The 24,526-nt window shown below is 37.7% G+C and overlaps 1 protein-coding gene across 2 annotated transcripts in view; it reads left to right on the top strand.

The window, feature by feature from the left end:
• The window catches only part of RARS2 (arginyl-tRNA synthetase 2, mitochondrial), a 59,956-nt gene extending 36,190 nt beyond the window's left edge, over positions 1-23,766 (top strand). For both annotated transcript variants that reach the window (XM_059401032.1, XM_059401033.1), the window contains 13 exons: positions 334-410; positions 10,532-10,690; positions 11,805-11,911; positions 13,269-13,364; positions 16,791-16,851; positions 18,612-18,688; positions 19,164-19,288; positions 19,846-19,913; positions 19,996-20,105; positions 20,467-20,562; positions 21,692-21,766; positions 23,117-23,180; positions 23,649-23,766. In XM_059401032.1, coding sequence (XP_059257015.1) covers positions 334-410; positions 10,532-10,690; positions 11,805-11,911; positions 13,269-13,364; positions 16,791-16,851; positions 18,612-18,688; positions 19,164-19,288; positions 19,846-19,913; positions 19,996-20,105; positions 20,467-20,562; positions 21,692-21,766; positions 23,117-23,180; positions 23,649-23,735 — 1,202 coding nt within the window. In that variant the 3' untranslated portion in view covers positions 23,736-23,766. The remainder of the gene's footprint in view (positions 1-333; positions 411-10,531; positions 10,691-11,804; positions 11,912-13,268; positions 13,365-16,790; positions 16,852-18,611; positions 18,689-19,163; positions 19,289-19,845; positions 19,914-19,995; positions 20,106-20,466; positions 20,563-21,691; positions 21,767-23,116; positions 23,181-23,648) is intronic.
• Positions 23,767-24,526: the final 760 nt, after the last annotated feature.

The following is a 24,526-nucleotide window of genomic DNA, read 5'->3' as shown; positions in this document are numbered from 1 at the left end:
CTGTTTTATTATGTCTGCTAGGGAAGTGTTAGGCACTGTTAGTACAAAGACAAGTTAGTCCTAGACCCTACCTTTTATGACTTCATAATCTGTTGGTGTCTGTGAAGTTAATTGCAGTGATCTATTCAATATAGTGAATTTGTGGTTCGGTACATTGAATTTAACTTACACGAGTTTATGGGGTAGCTGAAGATGATGGCATATGTTTGCAGCACTCTCAGGGCATATAATTATGAGAGCTTGATCTTTTGATACAACTGAACCTGTTCCCTGCCATGTCTGTTCTCTACTGTGCCATTTTATAATGTTTTCATTTATGGATTATTATGGTAGGTCTTCTGGGAACTGGCTTCCAGCTGTTTGGCTATGAAGAAAAACTTCAGTCCAATCCTTTACAGCATCTCTTTGAAGTAAGTTGGCAAGAAAGAATAGTGGAAAATGTCTTAACTTATTTTTTTCAGAGTACTATGCAGATTAATTTTTAATCCCAGAGGTTTTAAAAAACCTTCCTTAAAACAGGGAACTGAAACAATTGAAAATGTTTTTAGTTTACTAGGGAGTTCTTTTCCTTTTCATATCCAAGTGTTTGTCTTTTATTTCTGTTTTAGTTGATTTGGGACAGTATTTCTCTAGATATAGAGTTGTCTTAGAATAAACACGTAAGACAATAGCTTCAACACAGATTTCTTTAATTTTTTCATCATTGCTATGTAATTGTAGCTGCCTTCATGGCAATAACTATAATTCATTTAGAATTGAAAAACATGAGTATATACTTTTTCCTCTTGATCTGCTGTGGTTGGAAGGTACAGAAGTTTCTCTGAATTTGTGTGTGCTTTTTTTCATTTCTATCTTTGGGCTCCTCCTGACTTTTGCCCAGTGTGAACTAACTCCTTCCTTTTTCTGCCTCATTTAGTCCTTGGGGACTTTGATTCTCTGTGCTCAGTTTTTCCTGAAGTTCATTAGTAAAGGTCTTTCTGTCCAATTAATCTCCAGGGATGTGTTTCCTTTTCATCGTCCTAGTTGTTATCTCTGTTGCTTCTGGGCCTCACAAAAGAAACACCAGTACAACATTAGCTGTGTTGGTGCTGTACGGGGAATCGACTAAAGCTCTCATTCCTGTGTGTGAGGAAGAGCACTTAGCAAAATAATGCTTTGCTTCTCTAGCCAGTGCTACCAAGAATGCTTCATCATTTTCCTTATTTTTTTTTTTAAGATTTTATTTATTTATTTGACAGACATCACAAGTAGGCAGAGAGGCAGGCAGAGGGGTGGGGTAAGCAGGCTCCTTGCCAAGCAGAGAACCCGATGCAGGGCTCGATTGCAGGACCCTGGGATCATGACCTGAGCCGAAAGCAGAGACTTAAAACCCACTGAGCCACCCAGGCACCCCCATCATTTTCCTTTTTGATAAGTGATTTTTCTCCTGTGGCTTTGTAGTTAAATTTAACAAAAATCACATTGTAATGCTTAAAGACCTTTAAGGGTTTATAATTTCCTCCTGAGTCCAGGCCTGCACTGCACTATAAATGTCTACATTTTGATTTAGAAAAGTAATCAAAAAGATTTTTTTTCTCTTTTCCATTGAGTTTTATTGATAAGCAAGAGTTTTAAAATTAATAATTATTTACGGTTGTTCATAAGTAAAGCATGCCACCTTCGTGCCTGGAATTTTTATTGTATTATTTTTCAAAACTTGGAAATGGCAAGTATTTTTTTTAGCACAAGCTTAATGAACTGTTCTTCAGCTCTGAGCCAACATAGACACTGATGCCACAGAAGATACAAATACTCGCTCAGAGATCTTATGTCATTAGGAGAACATTTTAAAGAATTTAGAGTACATTTGAGTACTCTGAAATTTGAGAGTTCCTATTTTCCTCTTTCTCCCACCCTACCTCAGAGGTTTTATTTAATCCTGAAAATAGTAAGTCATTGTTGCTCATAATATTTTAAATATTTTAGTAAAGTCTGTTTTCACTCCATAGAAACTTAAATGTATGTTTCTTTGTATTCAGTATACAGATATTTGTATTCTGAATACAGATCTCCAGGGTTTGGAGACTCATAAAAAGCGGGAGATTGCATCGCTGTATAGAGGTTGTTAATTGATGGATGCACAGGAGGAAGGAACGAGGGTAGAGGCACTTCTGTGAATAACTGAAACCTTGAGGAACAGTGGCATTGCTTTCATTAAGTCTTCTTTTGCCTAGAAGCTTCATAGGGAAGCAACCTTTATAAACCAAAGAGAACAAGTCTAATACAACCACCTTGCTGTTTGTAATAAAAGAGAAATCCATTAGGTGCTAACTGGCTCTCTTCCTCCTTCCTTTGGAGGATGGAAAAAAGATGCAGAGCCTAAAGTGGCAGCCACCAGGTTATTTTATCTGTGTACTAATTTTTGCAGACCCAGTTTTCATTTTAAAACTATAATTGTCATTGCAGATTACCTTCAACAAAAACATGTAGCATAAATGAGGATTTTTTTTTTGAGCTTGAGGCATATATTAATAAATTATTTTAGCCTGTTCCTAAAAGAAAACCTGTACCTTGGTTGGATCCCTGGTTTTTCCCATGTGAAATTGTAATTAGTTGTAAGCTTTTTGAGAGGAAGGACCATGTTTTCCTCATTTTATTGTCAGCCCCATAGATTATGCTTTGTGGTTAAATTTTGAGTGAATTTGATCTTATGGATCTTTTTGTCCCTTTATCTTCTATTTAAACTCTTCACAGTATAGGGAAAGAGAGTACATGCCTCAATATCATAAAAGCCATTTATGAAAAACCTACAATGAATATCATTCTAGATGGGGAAAAACAGAGTTTTTCCCCTAAGTTCAGGAACATGGCAGGGATGTCCACTCTCACTACAGCTGTTCAACATAGTACTGGAAGTCCTAGCCTCAGTGGTCAGACATCAAAAGGAAGAAAAGCATCCAAATCGGTAAAGATGTTGAACTCCCACTCTTTGCCACTGATGTGATATTTTATGTGGAAAACCCAAAAGATTCCACTTAAAAATTGCTAGAATTCATACAGGAATTCAGTAAAGTGGCAGGATATAAAATCAGTGTGCAGAAATCAGTGCATTTCTATATACCAATAACAAGACAGAAGAAAGAGAAATTAAGGAGTCAATCCCATTTATATTTGCACCCAAAACCATAAGATACCTAGGAATAAACCTAACCAAAGAGGCAAAGGATCTGTACTCAGAAAATCATAGAACACTCATGAAAGAAATTGAGGAAGACACAAAGAAATGGAAAAACGTTCCATGTTCATGGATTGGAAGAACAAATATTGTGAAAATGTCTGTGCTACCTAGAGCAATCTACATATTCAGTGGAATCCCTCTCAAAACACTATCAACTTTTTTCACAGAACTGGAACAAATAATCCTAAAATTTGTATGGAACCAGAAAAGATCCCAAATAGCCAAAGGAATGTTAACAAAGAAAACCAAAGCTGATGGCATCACAGTTCTGAACTTCAGCTGTAATCATTAAGTTGTATAATATAAAACCTATTGTGTAGCTCTAGGGAAGAACTAACTATTGTAGGATACAGTAGTTACCATTCCTCAGAACCTGACTTCATTACGTAGTGTACTGATGAAGAACCCCAAGGGCTCAACCCAGGATTCTAGCACAGGCGGTCTGGCTCCCAAGTACTCACTGCATTGCCATGCCCTCCACTGGCATTTTAGAATGCCTTTGCGGCCCTTCATTTCCATTGGTTGTAATAACTTAAATAACATTTCCCTTTTTCCCATCCTCAAATTGCTGTACCAGGAGCACAATTGATAGTTTACTTGTCACAGTTTCAACCTTCCGGAGTATCTGTTTTGAATTTAGCTGTGGCCATCCACTGGCAGTTTGTGGCCTGCCTCCCTCTGAGTGGCACCATGATCAGTATCCACCCGGTTCAGTTTCTCAGTATTTCCTTTCTATGATGAGAATATTTAACACCTATAATCATTTCTCTACTGAATTCCATGTTTTTGCTTTGCTTCATTACGGTTTTTCTGTGTACCAAAGTCATTTTTTTCACCATGTTGTCTGGCTGTATTGTGTGTGGACTTGGGACTTCGGTTGATCAACATGTAAAACCTTTTATTTAGATGTGTTGTCATGAAATGGAGAAAGTGGTTTTAGAATAGTTTATCCTCCCTGAATTAGCTAATAAGTTAAATAAGTCATATATTTACTCTTCAGAATTCACAGTATTGGTCAAAAAACCATAAAAGCTTTGGAACATGTATCAAAAAGCCTTTCCACTTTCAAAAAGTAATTTCTTTTGTTAATAAGTTAACAAGTGTTAAATCCAAATCCTGAGTATTTGGATGTCATCATTTACTTTTTTACCCGTTCTAATGATAACTTTTCAGAATAATTTCTCTAGGTTTCTTCTAGGTTTAAACTACTTAAATGGACCTCTGGGCACCAGAGTGGCTGAGTTGGTTAAGCATCTGACTCTTGATTTTGGCTCAGATCGTAATCTCCATATCAGGCGCTTGCTTAAAATTCTCCCTCTGGGGGTACTTGGGTGTCTCCGTGGGTTAAGCCTCTGCTTTCAGCTCAGGTCATGATCTCATGGTTCTGAGATCAAGCCTGGCATCAGGCTCTCTGCTTAGCGGGTACTCTGCTTTCCACTCTCTCTGCCTGCCTCTGCCTACTTGTGATTTCTCTCCTGTCAAATAAATAAATAAAATCTTTGGGGGGGAAAAAAAAGATTCTCCCTCTGCCTGTCTCTCTCTCTCCCCAAAAAAAAAAAAAAAAAAAAAAAAAAAAAAGAAACATACTTGAATGGACCTTGGTAACATCTAACACTTTTTTAAGAAGGTATAATCCAGTCTGTTTTTTTTTTTTTCTACAGAAGTTTTTAGGACTTGACTCATTGCATGTTGCTTATTAATAATGGATTTTGATAACCATAGAAATGACTCTGAAATATGAGCAGCCTCTCATAGAGAAAATATTATGCCAGTAAGTATGCATTAGCACTGTATCCTATCACTGGCATTCATAAAGGTAACCTGATATATTAACACAATAGTATAAATTTTCTCTTAAGTTCATAATGACCCCGGAAGTATTTATTATTTTACCCTTTTCCTTTTTAAAATGATTTGAGATAATTACAGTGATGGGCATTTAATTTAAAAAAATAGAAATTCAGAGGATAATATATTAATATATTACTAGATAGCAGTATATCAGAGGTTTGACCCTGAGTTTCCCTTACATATCAGTAGCAAAAAAAAAGTGAGTAGAAAATAGGGCAAGATCAAAACCCCAAATTCATGAGTGATAATAATTATTGCTGTCACCTTTTTAAATGTGGAATAGTATCTGTCCGTCAAGACACCATATTTTACCTAGCTTTAGATTCTCAAAAAAAAAAGTTTCTCAAACTTAAGAAAGTAATTCAAGACTAAATCAATTCTAGACATAGGGGATTATTTATGCAGTTAGAAACTTTTATAGACTTGAATTCAAGAGTTCTTTATTGGTCAGGTCACGTTACTTTTCTTCAGAGAAAGGGACTGTTACCCTTGGTGTGTATTTTACTCATTATAACACATGAAAGAAGTAGCTCCTAAATTATAAGCCTAATTAAATTTGAACCCAGCCACACTTTGACAGTGGTTTTAAGAGTCAGCTTAAGTCTTTGTTGAGTGTTTCTCATCTCCCAAATCATAGAGTTCCCCAGACTCTAATGTGCATCTCAGGATGGGCATGGAGGCCTTTCCTTGTCTTCAGTTCACAGTGGTCTTGACTGATATACCCAGTATCCAAGGCTATCTAATGGCCTGGAGACACACAGCTCTGCTTATATGACCAGCTTCACCTGGGAGATCCTAGCTGTGGCCCAGTTCCATAGGCCTAGAGATCAGCCTCCCCGTGTGGGGGTACTGCAAACCATTTCCCTCAGAGGGCAACAGCTTTTTTTTTTTTTTTCCTTCCCCTGGGGATGTTTTCCCATCCCCTCGTCAATCTAGGCAATTCTCCTTTCCTCTTTCCTGGCAGCATTTCTGCTCTACCATTGCTCTTGACCATCTTCCCCAAAGTTACTAGCCTTTATCCCTAAACCCTACCCTTCTAAGGGTTACTACAGTGTCCTTTGTCCTCTGAGAGTGTTAGAACAAGGATGGGAATACTGAGCAAGGCCAGAGTACATGTTAATAGCTCAGAAATTATCACACCTCATTGAAATGTGCAAAAACCTTTTTTTTTTCAGCATGAGAAATGTATAATACTGTGTACTATTACCTAATAAACATAAGAAGTTAATCGTTATTACCCTTGAATAAAGGGATAAGATATCAAGACATAAGATAAAGGGATAAGATACCATGATAAGATATCTTGGATTTTATGATATCTTATCATAAAATGAGGTAGTTTTAACTTTTGGAGAGACTGTTTATTCATCTCTGCCATTCCAGTAGTTAACACAAGCCATCTAATGAAAAGTAAGGCATTTGACCTTGACATGTTGTCCTAAAAATAGGACATTCCAAATATTGAAAGAAGATGAATAATAGGTAGTAAAATGCTAATTATATACTGGTAATGACATACTAAGGAGACATACTAATGACATACAGGGAGAAACTTGATAATCACTTCAAGTTATTTTTTTAAATCTAGCAAGTTTTGATTTTATTATTAACTGATATATTGATCTTTTAAATTATAACTATTATTTGTTTGAATTTCTTTAATATTTATTTTAACACAGTTCTATAAGAAATTTCTCATCAAGAAGCAGCATTAAACTAACAATGAGCTTGTTTTAATTATAATCATGAATTTTTTTTTTCCTAAAAAGTGAGATAGAAATTAAATGCATTTTAAGGTAGAGGACAAATACACAGTTAACAGTGTCTTTAGACCTGTTTAGAGTCTAATTAATGCTCACCATTCTTAGCAGTTATTCTTTGTTTTAAACAAAAATAATCAGGGTTAGGGTTAGAGCCCTGTACCAAGGAATAAACTGTGTTGATAATGGTATTCTGGAATCAAATTTAAGAGATTAAAGGATATTATATACTATTTTATTTTTTGCACTTATATCTTTACATATGGACAGATTTTCTCAAGAACTGACTGTAGTTATCTTAATCAGTTAAATTAGAAATAAAATGTCATGTGCTTTTTGGGAATACCAGCATCTAGAAATAGTGAAAAGGGTAATATTCCTTTAGTCTTAAACAGTTAATTCTGTAAAGGAAATAGAACTCATTTTTGCATTCTGGTAACTAAAATATTATTTCCATCCTCAAGAATATTTTGCCTAAGCCACATTCTTACTATTTGAAATTTCCTTTTTATTCCTTCTGTGTCTAGACCTAGCCTCAAAAGGAAGCTATCATGAAAATACATACATTTTTTTTTAATGCATACATTCTAAGCCTGAAAAGCTTGTGGTAACTAAATTTAAAACTGTCTGTAATTTCAGAAATATGTAGTATTAAATTTATCTTGTGAAGGAAAATGCATTTTCTTTCTAAAATGGTGATGAATGTTAATAATTACAGTTTTATATTGTGCATTTACAGGCAGCTTGTTAAGTGCTAATTAAGGCTCTTCTATTGTTCTGCTTGATAGTGTCAGTTGATTTTCAGTAATGTTTGGTTTATAACTGCAAATTGCTGAAATGCCAAGATTCCTCAAGTATAAGTAAGGGTTTGGTTTTGTTTATTTTATTTTAATGATTTCTATTTTAAGTTTTAAGAAAGGGAAGAGTCTCTGGTAAAGTTTTTTTCTAAAAATACTTTTATCAGTAGTTCACATGCATATTCGATTTTTAAATGTTGGCTATGAGTGTAGAGTCCTAGATTTAAAAGAAAAAAAGCCATTTCTGAAAATAAGGATATTTTATATATGTTTGCTTTTAAATGGTATATGAACATAGGTGTGTGGTGGGTGGGTGGGTGTGTGAGAGAGATTTTGAACCACAAATCATAGAGACCTATGTATGCCTTTGTTCCTGTAGGCTGAACTGTTGAACCAGTGTCACTAGGTAGATAGGTCATTCAAAAGTCAAGAGTTTTGCAGTTCACTGTCTTACAGTGACTCTGTTTTTCCACACCTTGCCAAAATCATCTTCTGTTCTTATTCTGGACTTATTTCATGGGAGCACATGGAAATTAATTTCCTTATGATATGTGTGTCTGGTCTCCTAAGACCACCACCAAGTTTGGTAACTCATTAAGAGGACTCACAGGACTCCACATATAGTTATACTCACAGCTATGATTTATTACAGCAAAAGGTTGCAAAGCAACATCAGTAAAGGGAGAGGCACATGTGGTGAAGTCTGTTGGAAACCAGGTCCAAGCATCTGAGAGTCTTTTCCTAGTGGAGTCACATAGGATACATGCAGGTCCTCCTGCAACAGACTGCAACAATATGCATGAAATGTTGTCTGCCAGGAAAGCTTATCAGATGCTCCGTGCCCCAAGTTTCTGTTGGAGTTTGATCATGTACGCACCCTCTGCTTAGCATGTTCTAAAATGCCAAACTCCCAGAAGCAAAGCAAGTGTTTAGCATAAACTGTATTGTTTTCATAGTTTAAGCACAGTGACCCGCCCGGTGGGAACATTTCCCAAATCCAAGTTCCCAGATGCCAGCCAATGGCTAACCTTGCGAACAGGACATTTTAAGGATAGCAGTCTCAGGTCTGCTATATATTAACTCTTTCTGCACAAGGTGCTTTAAAGAGGAAAAAAAATGAGGTAGTTTTAACTTTTGGAGAGACTGTTTATTCATCTCTGCCATTCCAGTAGTTAACACAAGCCATCTAATGAAAAGTAAGGCATTTGACCTTGACATAAATATTTAATCTCCTGTTCTTTTGTTGTTAGTATCTTGTGGGTATAAACCACTTACAGTTGTCCCATTGTTCTCTCCAGCAATAAAATCATTTTATCTGCCATTGATATTTTGATATTACTGTAATAGTTTACATGCCTCATGTTTCTTTGGTAATTTATTTGCCAATTTTTATTATTTTTGTGCTACTTTAATAGCTTTCTGGAAAAAATATAAGGAGAGTAAATTTGTCATTCATGTTTTATCCTGTAAGTAAAATCTTTTTTTTTTTTTTTTTTTTTTTTTTGAGATGGGGAGAGAGAGAGGAAGGGAGGGGGAGAGACAGTCTTAAGCAGGCTCCATACCTAGCGCAGAGCCCGATTCAGGGCTCCATCTGACAACCCTGAGACTACCACCTGAGCCGAAATTAAGAGTTGGATCCGTAACCAACTGAGCCATCCAGGCGCCACCAGAAGTAAAATCTTTATAGTCTGTATGTTGTATAACTTCAGTCCTACTTGAGGTGCAAAGTTGATGTTTCATTATCATTTATAAACTTGCATTTTGGAGACTGGAATACTTTTAACTAAATTGTGAACCCAGAATCATAGAATTGGAAGAGCCCTTAATAAGCAGTCCAACTCCATTCCTGTCATTGCGTGGGGGCAGAACTAAACCAGCCAAGACAGATTATGCAAAAATACTCCAGAAGTAAGTGGTCCACACAGCTCTCAGGAGCCCAGGTGGGAGTGTAAGTAAGCCAACTATCCAAAGGTCTGACTAGATCACCTATTTTATTATTCTTGCAGATTTAGAGAACAGTTCTAAAAATCTTTCTTAAAACAACTGCTGGACCAATCTTTGGCCTTGTCTTAGCCAGATTGAACCATTCTGCTTTCTTGACCTTTTCTCAGAGAAGTTGCAGCAATAATAATTTGACTTTTTGTTAAAAAAAGAAGAAATGCTAACTTAATCTAACTAACCCAGGCATCTATGAACTTGGAAGGGAAGAAAAAAATTATGCATTTTATTTTCCCTAACTTTGATCATGTATTAGCATTTTCTTCCATTACTTCATCACAATTTAAAAAAAATAATAATGAGATAACTATTTCAGTGTATTATTTCCTTTATAAGCATATATATTTTACTTTATGCATTTAGGAACATTTTGAGAAGGGGTCTGTAGGGTTCAGTAAAGGACCATGGCAAAAGAATAAAGAAAGGTTACAATCTGATGAGGGCAGTTGGCTAACCTTTATTTTTTTTTCTTCTTTTTTTTTAAATTTATTTTTTATTTCCAGCATAACAGTATTCGTTATTTTTTGCACCACGCCCAGTGCTCCATGCAATCCGTGCCCTTATCCAGAAGTGGATTCTTTCTCTCCTGTTTTCAGGTCTTTCATGTCTTGAAGGAAGTCTTACAACTTCCTTCATAAAGGGCTTAAACATTTTATATTAACTTTTTTTCTAGTTTTTTTGCAGGTTTTTTTTTCATTTATTTATTTTCAGCATAACAGTATTCATTATTTTTGCACCACACCCAGTGCTCCATGCAATCCGTGCCCTCTATAATACCCACCACCTGGTACCCCGACCTCCCACCCCCCCACCACCTTTAAATGAAAATTCTCAGGACTGTTTTATTTTTTTCCATTGAAAGTAACAGTGACTAATGTACTTCATTTAATGTACTGTTGTGCTTTTAGGTTTATGTACAAGTTAATAAAGAGGCAGCAGATGATAAAAATATTGCAAAATCTGCACATGAGTTCTTCCAGCGATTAGAACTGGGTGACACGCAAGCACTTGCGCTGTGGCAGAAATTTCGGGACCTCAGCGTAGAAGAATATGTGCGGATTTACAAGGTGCCTCCCTGCTCTCCTGCTCTCCTGTGATGGGGTGCAGCTCTTGATGGTACTATCGAGTAGTGAAGTTGCTTCCTTTTTTTTTGAAATAAGCTCCACAGCCAACATGGGGCTTGAACTCAGGACCCTAAGATCAAGAGCCATCTGCTCTACTGCCTGAGCCAGCTGGGGGCTGTATGTTTTAAAACTAGATTTGTCGTTCAGTTGCAAATTGGGATTCAAATACTGTTCTTTGGGCTGGAATTTAGAACCTCAAAAAAAAAAATCCTGGGACCTTCACAGGCAAACACCAGGTGGCTTCTGGTATTTGTTTCAGTCTGGCTTCTCTTTTCTCTCTTCTGTTCATTCCCTCACTTTTTCTTAATCATTTTTTTTCCCCTTTCACTTTCTTAGGGCTGTATGTGATGCATTTAATAAACATTTTAGGGGGTGGGAAAAATAAACAGCGAATAGAGAAAATACAAGTCTTTCTGCCATGGACTTTACGGTCCAGCATGGAGACAGCAAATTAACCAAATTAAAGACAATGGGAATTCAGCAACATACTCAGTCTGTTAGGTGGGAATGATGCTATGGAGAAAAATGAAGCAGGGAAGGGGAGGCCGAGTACGCTGTCTGTGGGTGGAATGAAAAGAATTGCATTAAAGAAACCTATATGGCTGGAGTAAGGAAGCAGGGTAAAGAGCAGAAGGAGAGGAGCTTGAGAGGTTGTAGTGTGGGGCATGGTGTGAGACATTCTCCAGGGCTGTCCATCTAGCTTCTTGCTGCGATGGAGATGTTCTGTGATGTGCTGTCCAGCACGCCACTAGCCTTGGGTGGCTGTCGGGCACTTGAAGCGTGAGTAGTGTTATTAAGAGACTAAATTTTCAATTTTATTTAATTTGAATACCCCCATGGGCCTCGCAGCTGCCATATCAGATAGCCCATTACTGTTGTGAGGACTTGACTGATGTAGGAGGAGTTATTAGAAGGTTTGATGGAGGAGAGTGACCTGATCTTGATTTAATTTCTTATTTTCCCCATCTGTGTAACAGACTGTAGAGTAGCCTGTTTTATCTGAGGGCAAGGTAATAGGACATTTAAGTAACTTCCTTTTGTTTCTGAACCCTTTTAGCGTCTAGGAGTACACTTTGATGAATACTCTGGAGAATCGTTTTATCGTGAAAAATCTCAAGAAGTCGTGAAGTTGCTGGACAGTAAAGGACTCCTACAGAAAACAGTGTATGGTTGGGTTACTATTATTCTTTGAAAAAAATTGGTATTGTTATAGTCTTTCAGGACAATAGAATGTGGCATGCAGCCTTCCTGGCATTTTTTTATAGTGCTTTTTGCTGTTCAAAGTACTTTTCTACATATAGTCTGCTGCTGCCATGACAAAATCCTGATAGGCTGGAAGAAAAGCTGTTACCTGCTTTTCACATGTGCAAAAACTGAAGCACAGAAAGTACAAGCAACTGGCCTACTGTCACACAAGGTGATCATGATATAACTGGAAAAAGGAACTTACTCAACCCTGCGTTTTTTAAAAAAAAAAAAACATACTGTGTTTAGAATGGATTTAAGGCACCTTATCTAAATAGGTAGAACACAAACTTTTTTTTTTAATATTTTATTTATTTATTTGACAGAGATTACAAGTAGGCAGAGAGGCATTCAGAGAGAGGAGGTAGCAGGCTCCCCGCTGAGCAGAGAGCCCGATGTGGGGCTCGATCCCAGGACCCTGGGATCATGACCTGAGCTGAAGGCAGAGGCTTTAACCCACTGAGCCATCCAGGCGCCCCGAACACAAACTTTTGAGAGAGTAAAATGAGGAAATCAGGAAGCAGGGGCAGAAAAACTAATAGGGAATCAGGAATGATAATGGCATGTCATATAACACATATTGGGATGCTGTTTCCTTACTGAAGGAAATTTCTAATTTAACTTTGAGCTTCCTGTCAGCCAAACACAAAGAAATAGTACTGGTCATAGGAGCCCAGGCATCTGTAATATAGAAGCAAACCAGTTGCTTAGAAGTGCCAGTTTTTCATAGTACCAAAGAGTACTTTGTCTCATCATCTTTATGAGGAAGTAATGGATGATGTGGTTCATAACACCCTGGGTAATGTCTGTTAAGGCAGATTCTTAGATTGCCATATACAGATTCTAATTTTTGATAAGACAGGGATGATAGTAACAAAATTCCGTGGCTTATTATGCAAGTATTTTTTGGCATGTTAAAAATTAACCCAATATTTAAACCTTGTAATTTGAATTAGAAGAATATGTTTCTTGGTTAAACTGCGGTTGAAAACTCATTTTTCAACTGGGGATGTTAAAGACTTACCTAAGTGCCCTACCCAGAACTATAGAGTTTAGAAAGATAAGATAACCAAAAATTAACTACATCGTACCTACCCAATCCTAATAGACTTATGGTTAGATTCCTTCTTGTTTTTCTTCATTGTTGGTTATACTGCTTGTTGTTACGTAAGTTATAAAAAGTAGCTTCTGGTTTGCCAAAGATAATGTTATAGATACTGTACTTTCAAAGGTCTTAATTTATTGTTTCTTCAGAGTTACGTTTTCATATTTTTAGACGAGGAACAGCTATAGTGGATCTTTCTGGGAATGGTGACCCCTCCTCAATCTGTACTGTAATGCGGAGCGATGGGACTTCTCTCTACGCAACCAGGTTTGTATCTAACGTGGAGTTCAACATCAGAATGCATATGACTTCATGTTATTGTAGCATCAGTGCTAAAATAATCATTTCATCCTCAAAGTTGTTATTAAATCCTAGTTTCTAAATCTCTTGGTATCATCACTTCAAAATATATTTACTGGATTTCTATTTATTGCCAGTTGTAGTTCCTGGAAAGTTTTGATACCATCAGGAAAGTGACTGAAGAAACTATTTACAATTAGTTAGACATCATAGGATTTTCACAGTTGAATACATTGTTCTACAAACTGTAAAACTGAGGTACCTCATAATTAACTATAAATATTTTCTAGTTGCACATTGGCAGGAAATGTATACTAGAAGGTGGTCATAGTGGCTCAGTGGTGTCCTCACTCTCTCAAGGCCATCTTAAATATTAGTCCTCATTCTGACAGTGGTAAAACAGGCCAAGGGAGAAGTAGGCCATGTTGCCTTTGTTTCTTCTTCTTCTTTCTCGATGACTGATCCCTGTGGAAAGGAACAGTCTCTGTTAATCAGTAAGATTGGATTTATCAAGGACACTTATATCTGGGACAAAGCCAATAGGAAGAAGATAGGACCACAAAAAGGGCACACAAGCCAGCACGGCCATACTCAGGCTCTGCTGGCAGAAGGCTGTGGTGTCTTCCAGGCTAGAGTTTTATACTGGATCATAAACCTGCTTTCACAGCATAGTTAAAGAAATGATATCTCCTGCTCTTATTAACTACTGTCATTTGTTCTAGACAGCTTTATACAACTCTCTGATTGCCTTAGAAAACTGATCCCTTACTTTCTGTTACTTTTTTACATTTCCCTTTATCAGGTCCATACAGTTGGGAGTTAGGAAGTAAGAAGAACGTGTATATGTAAGAAGTACATTTCTTTTTGTAGATTAAAAAGTAATAGTAGAATAATATTTTGTGCCAACCACTTATTGCTGGACAGATTACCTAAAGAAATCCTTGAGCAGTGGCTTTAAGAAATGTTTCCACTCAGATGAGACACTCCATGTCATAATGATTATAGCTGTCCTGATTTAGTTATCTTTTGGGGGCTAGCCTTCATTAGGTCTAGATTTTTCTGTGTATTTATCTTAATACCTATACAGTCTTTTCTCTTTGGGAAAATAATTGTGTTTTTTGCCACTTGTTGAAATGTTTGATTTTTCACCTCTAACTTGAGTTTCTGTGCTTGCCAGTGGGTTTCTTATAGAATGCAACTATATATGTGGATGTGAATTAGAGGAGTTTGTTAGAACAGAAAGAAGTGCGGGAGAATATTGACAAGAGCTCGGGATGAGTCTGGAGATCTGGAGTTTTGTTCTAAGATCACAACTACCACTTACCCTCCCTGAGCCATGGGTTCCTACTTTTTAATAAGGGGTTTGAACGAAATGACCTGGCCTTCCTTCCTGCTTTAAAATTCAGGTTCTACAGACTCAGCTTAAAGCTTTTTCATGTATTCTCTTTTTTTTATTTCATTGGATCAAAAAGGCTTCTCCTTGTTTTTTCCTTGGCTCAAACCAAAAATCCAATTGGGGTATATATTTGTGATTTCATCTGGGAGATAATATATACTGGTGTTTCACAACCTTTTTTTCCTTTTTTTCATTATAGCCCTGCTCTCAGGAGCTGTTTTAGCCAATTTTCCTACTTCCCCACCTCATGAAATTTTATTACAGATACCCTATATATCTGTGGTATTGCATGCATGTATGTGCTTTATATGTAAAAAGAATAAGATTTGGGGGTGCCTGGGTGGCACAGTCAGTTAAGCATTTGACTCTTGGTTTTGGCTCAGGTTGTGATCTCAGGGTTGTGAGACTGAGTCCTGAACTGGCTCTGCAGTCAGTGCGGAGTCTTCTCAAGAGACACACTCCCAGTCCTTCTGCCCACCCACGTGCTGCTTGCACGTGCGCTCTCTCTCAAAATAAATAAATAAATCTTTAAAAAAAAAAGGTAAGATTTTGTTGTTCCTCAACAGCCAGTTTTTGTCTCTGTTGCTAAGGCATTGCTCTATGTTATATCAGGATTACAAGGTGGGAACTAAAGACATTTTGATGATCCCCAACATTTCAAAAGATGTGAGAACTTTTTAAGTCTTCCCAATGTTATATTGTTAACCAAAAATAGTTTTCATTTTAAATTTCAGTATTCTCATAATCAACTTGGAATTTCATAGTTTATGGCTTGTTTTTTCATTATTTCATACTAGATGCAAACTGAGTCTTTCATACTTAGATTGAGTTTTTGTCAAAGGACTTTATGGTCTTCCGCATTGCTTTAGAAGGTATTGCTTATGACTGATTGGAGACCTTGAAAGTCCTTGATAGTATTAATAGAAGAGTAGCTAAAAGATAGCAGTGTAGTTGCCACATTATTTGTGTTCTGAATATGTTCTTTTTTAAAAAGATTTTATTTCTTAATTTGACAGAGAGAGGCATAGCGAGAGAGGGAACACAGGCAGGGGGAGTGGGAGAGACAGAGCAGGCTTCCAGCAGAGCAGAGATGATCTCAGGACTCTGGCTAGGATCATGACCTGAGCCGAAGGCAGACACTTAACGAGTGAACCACCCAGGCATCCCTTGAATATGTTCTTTAATAAAGTGTACTGCAGGGACGCCTGGGTGGTTCAGTTTGTTGAGTGGCTGCCTTCGGCTCAGGTTGTGATCCTAGGGTCCTGGAATCGAGTCCCACATCTGGCTCCTGGCTCAGGAGAGAGCTTGCTTCTCCTTCCCACTCTGCCTGCTGCTCTCCCTGCTTGTACTCTCCCTCTCTGTTAAATGAATAAATAAAACCTTAAAAAAAATTTTTTCTTAAAAAAAAAAAAAAAGTTTTGCTGCAGGGCACCTAGGTGGCTCAGATGGTTAAGCATCTGCCTTCAGCTCAGATCATGATCCTAGGGTCCTGGGATCAAGCCCTGCATCGGGCTCTCTGCTCCTTGGGGAGACTGCTTCTCCCTCTGGCTCTGCCTCTCTCTGTCTCTCTCTCTATCTCTCTCTGTTTCTCATGAATAAATAAATAGAATTTTTTAAAAAAAGTGTACTGCAGAAAAGTGACATTTAGGTAATTCTTTCCAATAGAGGCTTAATTAACAAATCATTAAGCATTTACCTACAGATACTTTTGCCTGGAATTATTTTAGTTAGTACTACCACTCCCAGAGCTTGTATTTATTTATTTATTTTTTAATCTTTCCACAGTACTTTTATTATTATTGCTTTTCCCCAAGCTATTTTTACTATTACTTTATATCAAAGTATGTATTGGGATTATGTATTCATGGGTCGTACACCTTAGGCATGGGATAGTAGGACTTCTTAATTAGAAAAGCCTCATTATATTAAATAGGTAAAGCAAATTTTTACCCAGATCTGCTTAGTAACTCTTAATCTATGGCCATTTTTTTTTTCAGAGATCTTGCTGCTGCTATAGATCGAATGGACAAGTACAATTTTGATGCAATGATTTATGTGGTAAGTAATCACAATAAAAAACAAAAGATTATGATGTCTACCTCATGAAAACTGCAAAGATGGAAATTATATACCATGTTGAAAAACTTTGGAAAATAAGTTTGTCAAAATATAAAAGGAATTCAGTGTTAAGTTTATTTAAGGAAACCATTATGTTAAAAACAAAAATGAAAACATTCACATTGCTTCATGATTAAAAAAAAAATTACCCAAATCAGGAAAATGGTTATATGAGATGAATATGTACAGGTTACCATAATGTACTTTTTAAAAAGTGACTTTATTTTTTAAAGATTTTATTTATTTATTTGACAGACACAGCGAAAGAGGGACACAAGCAGGGGGAGTGGGAGAGGGAGAAGCAGGCTTCACCTGAGCAGGGAGCCTCAATCACAGCTCAATCCCAGGACTCCAGGATCATGACCTGAGCCAAAGGCATACACTTAAGGACTGAGCCACCCAGGTGCCCCAACTTTTTATTTTAAATATTTAAGCCTCATGAGTTTTAGAATAGTACAGAGTTTCCATGGACCCTTCACCCAGCCTTCTCCAAAGATAGTATCTTCTAAAACCATAGTACTTTGTCTTTACCAGGAAACTGACATTGGTAAAGACCTTAGTTAAATTCCACCAGTTTGGGGGCACCTGGGTGACTCAGTCAATTAAGCATCTGACTCTTGATTTTGGCTCAGGTAGTGTCTCAGGGTCCTGAGATTGAGTCCCACATCAGGCTCTGCTGCTTTCTTCCCACTCTTTTTCCCTTTGCCCCTCACCCCACTTGCGCACACTCTCTCTCCCCAACTCTAAAATAAATAAATAAAATCTTTTAAAGAAAGAAATTCCACCAATTTTTACATGTGCTTGTGTGTTGGCCTAATATGTTGGGGTTGGGGGTTGTGAAATTATGTCAACTGTTCCATCATGAAATAAGCTCCCTCTTGGGGCGCCTGGGTGGCTCAGTGGGTTAAGCCGCTGCCTTCAGCTTGGGTCGTGATCTCAGGGTCCTGGGATCGAGTCCCGCATCGGGCTCTCTGCTCGGCGGGGAGCCTGCTTCCCTCTCTCTCTGCCTGCCTCTCTACCTACTTGTGATCTCTCTCTGTCAAATAAATAAATAAAATCTTTAAAAAAAAAAAAAAAAAAGCTCCCTCTTGGCAACCACTTAATAATTGCCTTTTACCCCCTGCCGTAACCCCTAGCAACCATTGCTCTATTCTCCATCACTACAGTGTTGACACTATGAAAATGTTACATAAATAGAATCACAGTAGGTAATCTTGAGATTGCCTCTTCTCACTCAGCATAGTAAATGCCTTGAGACCCACCCAGGCTGTTGTGTGCACCAGTAGTTTGTTCTTTTATTGCTGGGGGTTACTCTGTGGTCTCTTCCCTTTCCTTCCTCTCCAGGTGCCACCTCCCTTTCCCTTAAGAAAAAAAGTTGCCATTAAATAACTTATTAGAGCTGAACTTCATCCTTCTGGGGGATAAAGGTCATGATAGCTGAAGGAGAAATAATTTAAATACAATACTCACGAGATTAAAGTTCATCTTTCCTCCTAATTCAGTGAAGTGGTACAGATCTTACTTTCTTCTCAGGTAGAGCACTCAGCTTAGACCCTCTGCTGCTGGCATCTTCTTTGTGTACTTACTTAAAATACATCAGTGGATAATGACTCTAGTGTGTCAAAACTCAAATATTTTTATTTATTCCCCACCTAGTTTTTGTAGGTTAACTTATCACTTAAATTTTTTTTTTCCCCAAGACAGATAAAGGGCAAAAAAAGCATTTTCAGCAAGTGTTCCAGATGCTGCAGATCATGGGATATGACTGGGCAGAAAGGTAATGTCCGCATGGTTTGTAACTGTCTGCTCACGATCGTTAAGGATTTGTAGGTCAGCCAAGTCCCAAAATATACCAGGTTGTTGAAGGTCATCACTCAGATTTCACTTCTTTATTTCAGGGTATTAGTGTAGAAGCAGATTTGTTTTTTACATTAATTATGTCCTGGTTATATTCATTTCTAACTTATAAACATTTAATAAATATCTTTATTAGATATCTACTCTCAGTGGCTTGATTTCCAAAATTCTTAATCCCTCCTTTTTATCCACCAAGACAACTAGTAATTTAATCACCTCTTAGTGATTATCTCTATAAATGAAGCTGTGTGTTTAACATCTTTTGTGGCATATGATAAATTGCATCCTATTTATTAATTTTGAGAAGTCCTTGTATGAGAATTGAAGTTTGGACTGCTCTCTGAAAGTGTGTAATTATACACTTGGATCATCTGTTCTTTTCTCTTCAATGTCAGGTGCCAGCACGTGCCCTTTGGAGTGGTGCAGGGAATGAAGACTCGAAGAGGAAATGTTACTTTTCTGGAAGATGTTCTAAATGAGATTCGATCGAGGATGCTACAGAACATGGCTTCTATTAAGAGTGAATTTACTTTATTGTTGCGGTCATAATTTACACGCCCCTTGGATGTTTTGTGGAACTTTGATGCCATGCAGTTTATTTTGACCATCATCCCTCTCTTCACTTTGCCTAACCTTGTCAAAAATAGCTTTCACTAATTTGAGGTGCCAGAGGTTTTAGACTTACCACTTGTCATTCAGTTCGATAATCTGAATTGATATAACCCTAGGCCTCTTTTCCTGGGCAGCTTCAGCCTTGTCATTCCACTCTTGGGGTGGTTATGTGAAATTCCCATGTTAGGTAATAGGAAACAGGTCACAAGTTCTCATGGCTTTGTTTAACCTTGGAAAAGTAAGTACCAGCTTTATCTAATGTCTCATAAGGGGTATTTATGAGAAATGTGAATTTGTGTTTCTTACCTTTATCCAAGGTAAATTAGCCTAAATTAGGAAAGTAAATTGCCTACCATGAAGCTGTTTGTTCTTACTGGCAGCATACATTTTTGGAAGATTTTATCAGAATCCCTGATTTTCTGCAGTTCTGTATAAGTTAAAGATAGCTGCCTCTGTCTGTTCCAGCTACCAGAGAACTGGAGAACCCACAGGAGACTGCAGAGAGGGTTGGACTCGCCGCACTCATTATTCAGGTTTGTTAGGATTGCCTCCTGTGAGACCCTTTTGTTTGCTAGAACAAACCCCAGCACTAAAAATGTATTCTTGTCATTCTAGGACTTCAGAGGTTTACTCTTATCTGACTATCAGTTCAGCTGGGATTGTGTTTTCCAAAGTCGTGGGGACACTGGCGTCTTCCTGCAATACACGCATGCCCGCCTCCACAGGTGAGGGGCATCTGCTGGGAAATGCTGAGCCTTGCCAGGGTGGGGCTGGGCTGGTGTGCTCCGAAGATTCAAGGTCCTGTTTGCTGGGCTTCTCCAATATCTCACATCCAAAACTAGTTAGCAGTATAGTGGACCACCTGTTAGGTTTGGTTTTTAAAATACTTATTGAGCATCTCTGTCAGAAGTGCTTTTATGTATGTTGCCTTGTTTAGTACTCAGAATAACGCTGCCAGAGAATATGCTCCCATTTTCAGGAGGAGAAACAGAGTTAGGAAAAATTGAGGCATTGTGACAAACTTGTAGTTATGTGTCCTTGGATGACTTGTTTAATCCTTTGTTGTTTTTAAACTTTTAAAAACAGTTTGGAAGAGACTTTTGGATGTGGTTATCTAAATGATTTCAACACGGCTTGTTTACAAGAGCCACAGTCTGTTTCCATTCTCCAGCATCTTCTCAGGTATGATTTTCTAGTCTTACTGAGTCTGCACCTGCTTAGTGAAATGACTGTTGATGGTTTGTGACCACTGACATGAACAAGCTGGTAGCTAGCTCCTGCCCCCCTGCCACCAGTACTTGCCCTTTGAGGGAAGACAAAGGAGGACACCATCAAGGTCAGTCGTTGGGACTTAAAAATATCACTGCTGAATCACTGCAGGTGCCTGACATCCTCTAGGTCATGGTATGAGAATGGAAACCTGATAAAAGCATCAACTTTTAGTTTTGGGAAGGATCATCTTCTCCTTCCCCTCTTGGACAAGTGAAGGAAAACCTCTTCCTGCATGCAGCTTCCATGAAACTGTTGAGTTCCTCATCTGCCTCATGGTTTCCATTCACAGTCTCAAATAGATACCTACTTGGTGCCCCGACACTGAGCAACAGATCACACCTTTGAGCTCTTACAAGCATTGTTGGTGAAGCTAGAATTGTCAGGAGATACTAATCTCTGGAAAGGATATGCGTAGTTAGCAAGGCACTTTTCTCTGATTGCCACACAGTGGTCAGCGGCTCCCTCCTGGGATCAGAGGGGTCCGTTTTCTCATATTTGACTGATTTGTTAGAAAATAAGCCAACCTGGTTTTCTTGGCATTGAAGGTAGACTCTGTTTTGCTAGTTTCTAGATTATGTTCCTAACATGGCTGTAAGCTTTATACATTCAATTTAATAGCCTGAGTCATTGATCTAGGCTAGGCCCAAGAGATAACAAAATGATTTAGAAAGTACCTGCCATCAAGGAATTTGTAGGAAAGATGTGCCTTTACCTTCAAATGCACGCAAGGTCTTTTATCATATACCTTCTACTCTTCTTTTAGAAAGAGCAAGAGCACATATAGGGGCAGAGGGAGAGAGAGAGAAACTTAAACAGGCTCCATGCTGGGCACGGAACCTGATAACAGTGCACAATCTCACCACCCAAAGATCATGACCTGAGCCAAAACCAAGAGTCAGATGCTCAACCAACTGAGACACCCAGGCACCCCATATCTTCTCTTACTGATGTCCAGTCAACCTTACATTGAAGATCTTAACATCTTAGCTTAGTAGTCTTAGTCTTCCCTTGCTCACTGCTCCTGTTGTGTTTCTTTTAGGTTCGACGAGGTGCTTTATAGATCATCTCAGGACCTTCAACCCAGGCACATTGTCAGTTATCTTCTAACTCTAAGGTACTTCATAACCTTGCTGTTTTCAGGTATTGAAGACATGGGAGACCTGATCTGACAAAGGACCTTTCTTTCTTCTAAAGTTTTCCTATAAACAAACCTCTTGGCCTAAAAAGTGAAATGCCTTAAGTTACAGGAATTCTTGCTTCATCTTTGCAAATCAGCAGTTAATATTTATTCATTCAGTGATACAAGGTGCAGTCACTACAGTCTGGTGGAACCAACAGCTTTGTCACAGGTCGTTACATAACAGCACATATGTGTTAGGATAGAGTGGACCTAAGAGACTATGTTCGGGCACTCAGTGCAGCCTTGATGGAGGAGAAGGGGCTTCTCAGAGAAGAGGTGTCAGTATTAATCAGGAGAAGCAAGGTGGCAGAAAAGAAAGAAAAAACCCAGATTTGCTCATGCTACATTAATGGAACTAGACGCATGGTCCTGGGAGGGATGAGAAATGAGTGTATAAAGACCTTTTTGCATGTATTAAGGCATTTCAGCTTATTTTCAGGGCATTGGAGTCCATAAAAAGATTTTGAATAGACACTCAGAAAAGTTGGTGAGCTAGAAGGGTAGAGGATGAATTGGAGGGCAAATCAGTTTAATAGGAATTTCATACTAGCTGTTTTAGAAGCTCTGACTATAAGGTATTTTCTAGAGCAATGTTTGTATCTTTCCATAAACCTATTTAAGGAAATACTTGCTTTTACTCAAGATTTACTGAAATCCGATTTATTGGTACTGTTTTCTTGATTATCCTTTTTACCTGTCTTCCCCAGATTTAAATATTTTTTTTTCCTTTAAACTTCATAGTCACAGAGAAATAAAGAAGCCAGAAAGTCTAATTACATGTCTGTTAATCATTGAAATGAATGTTGGAATCATCATTTCTCTGGCATATTATTTTATTTGCTGCTTCTACCTTTTAAACAGAAAAGATACTTTAGAGAAGAGGGGCCAGTGTGTGTGCAGCTGCCCAATAACTAATCTTTACCCTTCCTCCTCACCCTACAGAGAGGGAATGTCCATGCCATGTTATAGCTTTCATCCTAAAAGATGCCTAAGTGAGAAAAACTAATTTTTAGAAAGGAATCCCTCATCTTTATGAAGGAGTGAAATCATAATCTTAAGTACTTGAGGTATTACGACCAAAATCTATGTGTTTTACTTTTCCTGTTATTGAAAAGCAGGTGAATTCAAGTCCCAACTTTCAGTGTTGCACACATCCTTTATTGGCCCTGGGCTTTGATTTCCTTAAGTTGAGGGAGTAAGATACCAAGCTTATGTGTTATAACAGGAAATTACTACTGGTCTTCATTTTCACCTTCATCTTCTCTGGTCTGTCTTCCATTTCAGTCATCTTGCAGCTATGGCACACAAGACACTGCTTATAAAAGACAGTCCTCCCGATGTGGCTGGGGTATGTTAAATGTTTTCTGTGTAATCTCTACATCCTCTTAATACTACTGAGTCAATTTTGTAAGTGTTCCTAAAATAGCATCTTGTGGTTCGGCTACAGTAGTGTTCTACTCAGTGGTAGTTAGAATTGGACTGAAACAATCAGTTTATATACTTTCCAACACTGGACTAAAACACATTTTCCTAGGTCAAGTGTTCAAGTGAAGAGTTCCTCTTATCTGAAGTTATACTTTGAATAAGAAGATACTGAATGATCCTGTCACTCTCACTCCCCAGCTCTTGGGTACCAGTCATATTATAAGGGATGCTAGGAATTTGTCTTTCCTCGCCAACAGCAAACCCTGAAGCACCCTGAGATACTGTTCCTACTTTAAATTAGAAGAAATTTAAAATTACTTTTGAAAATGTTCTTTATTCACTTATAATTAGCCTGTTATTGAATTTAATCATTCTTTGTTTTATTTCTTAGGCCAGACTTCATCTTTTCAGAGCTGTGCGTTCTGTCCTAGCCAATGGAATGAAACTTCTTGGAATAATACCTGTATGTAGGATGTAATTTCTAATTAAAATAGCTTTCTAAATTTGAAGTGAATTCTAGTTATCTATTCTTATACGCCTCGTTTAGAATTTAAACTGTTATTCTGTATCAGAATCTATATTTTAGTAAGCCTAAGTGATTTATCAGTTTAATAACTTTTATCTAAAAAAAAAATCATTTGAGTTCCCTCCTGATCAGTAAGTATGAAACAGTTTTATAAAACTAACACAAAACTTTTAAAATTTATTGCAGTCTATTGGGGATAAAAGATTAGATTTTGAGCTCCAGCTTGAGGTTTTCACAGCATCATTCTTCCAGAAACTGTTCTTATAAGTGAGATTATCTCATGTTTGCATCAGATATAATTGATAAAAGCAATTTCAGTTTTCTTATAATAATGGCTGGCTCTGTATCAATTTAGGGAGACCAGAATTAAGCCTTTTTGCCTATACAGCTGACAGCCACTCCCAGAGCACAGATCTCATACTTTTCTTTCATTGATCTGTACAGGTAACTCTTACTGCATGAACTTGGAAACCGAATAGATTTGAATGACAAGGAATTACTTGTACACATATTGTACTAGGATCTTTTTATAAAAATTTGTCCCATCAGTTAAACCATAATTTGAAATGAAGTTTCGTAGGTCATTTCTTTCGTGTACCTGCATATTGGTCAAGGATATTTTGTGTGATTTGTTCAGGTAACATAAGTTGATGCGGTCTGTTCAGTCAGTATGGCCATCCTCATCTGCCACTATTTCCATTCAGACTGCTACCATTTATTGTAAATGCTGCTGCTAGAAGTAT

Source organism: Mustela nigripes, chromosome 5 (genome assembly GCF_022355385.1).
Source record: "Mustela nigripes isolate SB6536 chromosome 5, MUSNIG.SB6536, whole genome shotgun sequence".
NCBI classification, from domain to species: Eukaryota; Metazoa; Chordata; class Mammalia; order Carnivora; family Mustelidae; genus Mustela; species Mustela nigripes.
The sequence above is the reverse complement of the archived record's forward strand: the minus strand, read 5'-3'. Positions and strand labels throughout refer to the sequence as shown.